This window comes from Perca flavescens, chromosome 10 (genome assembly GCF_004354835.1).
Source record: "Perca flavescens isolate YP-PL-M2 chromosome 10, PFLA_1.0, whole genome shotgun sequence".
NCBI classification, from domain to species: Eukaryota; Metazoa; Chordata; class Actinopteri; order Perciformes; family Percidae; genus Perca; species Perca flavescens.
This window is the reverse complement of record NC_041340.1, coordinates 29,976,709-29,982,081: the sequence shown is the minus strand read 5'-3', so window position 1 is coordinate 29,982,081 and position 5,373 is coordinate 29,976,709. Positions and strand designations below refer to the sequence as shown.

At 38.2% G+C, this 5,373-nt stretch overlaps 1 protein-coding gene across 2 annotated transcripts in view; it reads right to left on the bottom strand.

The window, feature by feature from the left end:
• The window catches only part of magt1 (magnesium transporter 1), a 35,292-nt gene extending 30,439 nt beyond the window's left edge, over positions 1-4,853 (bottom strand). Inside the window, exons 1-3 of one of the 2 annotated variants that reach the window (XM_028589268.1) lie at positions 4,687-4,853; positions 2,014-2,183; positions 1,815-1,932 (exon numbers count right to left, since the gene is read on the bottom strand). In XM_028589268.1, coding sequence (XP_028445069.1) covers positions 1,815-1,932; positions 2,014-2,183; positions 4,687-4,767 — 369 coding nt within the window. In that variant the 5' untranslated portion in view covers positions 4,768-4,853. The remainder of the gene's footprint in view (positions 1-1,814; positions 1,933-2,013; positions 2,184-4,686) is intronic. The other variant, XM_028589266.1, reaches the window with a different exon arrangement.
• Between the last annotated feature and the right edge of the window lie 520 nt (positions 4,854-5,373).

The window sequence follows — 5,373 nt, the reverse complement described above, 5'->3', positions numbered from 1 at the left end:
TAGCAGTGAGGTTCAATATTAAGAAGAATTACTTTATTAATCCCCTGGGGAAAACTTATTTATTTCACTCATTTTACACACAGACACAGTGAACCCATAGACATGCAGTTGTAGAGAGGTTAAAGTGAGAAAAATGAATAATCATCCAATGAAATCATAGAAAAAAAAAAAACTTAAGTCTAACTCTAAGCATTTGTATTGTAGCACTGTACAGTCTTTTAGTTGTTAGTTTAAGAGATACACATTAAATTATTGATGACCTCTCGCTCGTTTCTGTGGCGTTTGTATGCACTTATTGTAGGTCACTTTGGACAATAATATCCGGGGCCATTTCTGGAAATTTGGCTATACCAGACATCCACTGGTTGAAGGGTCTGTCAATGAGTAGGTTTAATGCATGTCACGAGACTTATCCTGGTTATAATTATATTCAGGATATGATATGGAACATAAAAACCTTGGCATTCATATTCCTTATTCAGGTTACTGATTGTCTGTGCAGGACCGTCCTGACTCTTCAACATCTCAGACAGTCGCTGTCATTAGGGGCCGAGAGTATTATTATTCTGCTTCATCTTCCTAAGAAATCCATGTTCCCATGCATGAAAACTCACTAAACATGGCACACAGGTCCAGTCCTATGCCAGACATAATCAGTGTGATTTGTGTGGTGGTGCTACAATAGCCATCTAAAATTCTTAACTTAAAAAAAATCATAAACAGATCTATTGACATCAGATTTTGGGAACTTTATCTCAAACTGTTCTCCACAAATTTGACATGAAAAAAATGAGCCCACAGTGCAATTAAAACATTTTACTGCATACAGTAGTATTAACAAATTCTGCAATTTCTTCCAAACTAAATCTTTGATATTCATGGAAAACATTCACAACATTTAAAGATCACTGTAGATTTTGTGTGCAAAATTTGAGAATTCAAAATTAAATTTTTTATTTTATCGTGTCCTCATCTACGCCATTGCAGTCAATGCAAAATAGAGCATCTTTAAACATCAGTTTGTCATTTATTGATCTTTGTGAAAATACATTACAGGCATCTCTATGTTGTCTTGGCCAAGTGCACAAATTCTTAGAATTTTCTAGTGAGAAATGATTTTTTTTTTTTTTTTTTTTTTTTACAATAATTCTGTCCCAGCAATCCTGCCCCTTGTCTAGTAGATGTTGTGAGGCCACTTGTGTCATCACCCAAATAATAGCTCCCTGAGATCAGCACCTGCCGTCTGCATCAAAGGTTCTAAGTTTGAGCCCTTGATGTTGCAAGATGATCATACCTATATTGTGCATTGTGCTGTGGACAACTGCATATTTTAAATGTGCATTAACACTGATTCAGATTAAAAATCAGGCCAGTTCCAGTTTAGCCTACCTAGCCTGCAGATAATTATTGGAAAACCCTTGAAAAGTCATGAAAAAAAAAAAAAGTATTCCCTTTGTCTCCAGACGTGCAGCGGCAGTCTTCTCTTCTCAGACCGGCCGGAGAATGACATGCAGCAAAGGGCCGCAGGTCGGAGTCAAACCCGCGGCCACTGCGTTGAGGAGTAAACCTCTATTTATGGGTGTCTGCTCTACCAGGTGAGCTACCCAGGCGTCCGACTGAAGATTTTCAGTCACTACACTACAGAAAGCTCAATTTACTATCTCCTCTTTTATTGCTGAGTCTGCTGATCAGTAAAATCAGCTGATTCACTCTATGACATACTTTTTTTTTGTGTAAATGAATGGATGTTTTCTAATGGACTATTAGAAAGCAAAAGGCATAACTCCATCTTGGGGAACAAGAAGTTGTCTTACCATCTGAAAGACATCTGATCCTTCATCAAAATCGACAGATGCAAAGAAGACTTTGTTAGTAAAGGCAGAGGAATAACGCCAAGAGTTAGCCAGCACCTGGAACTCCTCATCAGCTTGTCTGAAATGAAAGATTGCATTTAAATTCATAGATAAGAATTAAAATAACAGCAGTGCCTCTTCCTATTGCTTCTCTTCTTACCTGCAGACCCCACACTGTCTCTGTGGCTGCAGTGCCGTAAACATGATGACCACCGAGTAGTTTCTGGGAGGAGCCTTGACAAAGCGACGAAACTTATCTCCATTCATCCTGATAACTGAACGCTTGGAGGCCCACTCCATCATCTGAGTCAACTTCTCTGACAGCAGAGTCTACACAGGACACAGACACAAAAACAGCTACTTGTGTAGACCCAAACACAGAAAAGAAAAGCTAGGAGACATCCTGATACTATGGACTTCCAACCCGTTGCCAACTCGTAAAAAATATGGATGCTTGGTCAGTGGCTCTCAGCGTGTGTATGAAACGCACTGGGCAGAGCAGCAGCTCCACGGCCAGGGCCCGATGGCCTGGGGCCAGTAAAAAAAAAAAGTATGTTGGGCTAGTTGGCTAGTCTCTGGCCCGCACGGGCATTCATAAAAATGCATTTGAAGTATACTGTATTTTGTGTCAGTGTAATGACCTCAGTATAATTTTGACAACCCAATACTTTAATTCTTAATACATTTAATGTTGGACCAGGTCAGCACTTTATTTGAAGGGACACAAGCAGGAAGAAGTTATGTTTAGTTAACAATGATTACAACACTACAATTCTTCAGAATATATGTACACTGCTGTGACTGGTGAACATCATTAATAAAATCAGACATCATGATGATTCAGATATCTTAATTGATGCATCAATTAACATATTGTTCCTGCATGCATGAGACACTATTACTCCTTATACATGACTGATAGTTCATGAAGTACTACATTAATGAATTCTTACTTTTTAATGCATTAAGTCATGCATGAATTCATGATAATTCATGTACCATTATTATAAAGTGTTACCCATAAAACACAGGGTAAACAAAGGACTTTCACCCCGGAAATGCGTGTTCCTTGGGAGCGTTTTAATCCAAACCACAATCTTTTTCCTGAACTCAACTAGTCTTTTGTGCCTAAACATAACTGTCGCTCAACACAAGGACGCACTGGTGAGTTACTTTTGGATCAACGTGGTTCACCAAGCTTGTTTCAAAAACACCAGACGACTGCAATGTTCCTACTTACAATGTTCCTCTCAACATACATCTGTGAATCAGCATTTTCTTTAATGAATGCTATCAAGAGCCAGGACAGAAACAGACTCTCGGATTCACATCTTAGACAGTGCCTCAGGATCACCACAACAGAATACAGGCCTGACATCAAAAAGGGTGCCTCATTCTGTCGCTCTCATTTCTCTCACTGATTAGTGAGTGAACATCCAATTACTTTTTGCTATTTGTCAATCTTCTTGTGGTATAATTATTACAATAAAATAACCATTTAGTATTTATCGAGTCATAGTGAGAGAAACAAAGTGTCTCCCCTGTGCTTTCTGACCCTGGTGGGAAATCTGTAGCAAGCAAAGTTAACCCTCTTTTTGATTTCATGTTGTTTATTCTCTGGCTTGCTCATCCCTCAATATTTCCCACACTGGGTGATAGATACTCCCCTTTCCATGGAAGTTTAATCACCTTAGATATGATTGATATTTCAGTGTTAAAAGATAGAGTATGAGGCAGAGGCAATAATACGGTATACTGACAGTACTAATACTTTGTTTATATTTATGAATGTGCATTTGTTAAGCACCATTCAATTTAAATGAGACTGAACTAAAATAAGACCGCAGATTTTAGTTTCTGTATTTATTACCAAAGCCGTTATCAGTAATACAGTTAAAATGGGGGAAATGTGAAAAATTGCGTTGCAGGTCAATTTAAGGTGTGTTCTTCTAAATTTTCTGTCTGTGCCTCTAAAATGTTTTAGTTAGGGGCTACAGTGGTCCTAGTAAAAAAAATTTTTTTTCAAAGTTAGTCTGGAGCCCTGTGTAGGCCTACGTTAGCAACTATTTATAACTATACGTTAACTTTTGATCTTCCTCTCATCATTAAGAGATCTTTTCTCGTAATTATGAGAGACACATATTTACGAGATAAGGGGTTTATTTATTTTTTCTATGTAAATGCAATGCGCTTCCTTACTTTTTGCGGTGTTTAGCTAACGTTAACTGAACGGTGAATGTGTCCGGAAAACAAGATAAAAGCGGGTCCACTTCCTGGATTTCAAACTTGTGTTTAATTAGGCCTATAGCCAATCCAACCCCAAGTTTACAACCACTACTGTGGATTAGTTATAAATGAGTAGGCTATGTTTACATGCACACCAATATACCACTATTATTCTGAATATGACAATATTCTGTATTTGATACAAGTCATGCTGAAGGAATGAAAGAGGGTGGCTGTGTTCGCACGATCGAACAACAGCCACCGCTGGAAAACTTTGAAAAAAATCGTATTTTGCACGGCTAACGTTACATGTAAACGATGGAATATTCACTTTCATTAATTTAGCCATGTAAACAGCTTAGTTGGAATATCTCAATATTATGTGCATGTAAACGTAGTCAGTGTCTATGAGTGAAGATCAAATTAATGTTATCGGTTGAAACTTAGTGCCATACAAAACCACACGTCAATGTTCATTTCTGGTTGCTGTGTTAGCTTAGCTTCTAAGATTGGCACGGACGTTAGACAACTTTGGAGCAGTCGCATAGCTTTAACCCCAAATGTATGAACTTTCTCCGCTTTATGTTATTGAAGCAAGGCATGTTACCTCTTTTTTCTTCTGTGCGTCAGCAGGGTCATGGTAGAAAATAATAACGAGAAATAGCCAGATTAGAAGTTTTACAAACATTCTGCAACGCTGCTTACACTGCTGCCGACCACAGCTTTCTATTGGTCACCTCTAGCCAATCAATATTATTTTTTCTTCTTCTTCTTCTTCTTCTTCTTCTTTCTTCGGTTTTATGGCGGTTGACAACTAACTTTAATGGTGCATTACCGCCACCAGCTGGACTAGGGTGTGGTAGGCCTACTGGAGTCAAAGTGCTCTAGTCCCAATCTCTGGTACCAGCTCATATAGGAGTTGTAGGAAATGAGTTAGCAGATCAATGTGCTAAGCAAGCAGCTGGAAATTCCAGCATAGATACTGAGGTCAATTATAGCAAAGCAGAAATTAAAAGTATGGTTAAAAACATAGTTAAGGGAAAATGGCAAACATTATGGGACAATGGGCAGAAGACAGTTCTATAATATCCAGAATAAAGTGGGAAAGAGCAGAAATGTGAACAGAAGCAATAAGGAGAATGTATTTTCAAGAATGAGGTATGGACAAACAGGATTAAATAATACTTTGTTAATAATGAAGAAGCATGCTGATGGCCACTGTGCATTCTGTGGTAGTCCAGAGTCTATAGAGCATGTTATTCTACACTGTCCTAAATATCAGGAAGAAAGACAA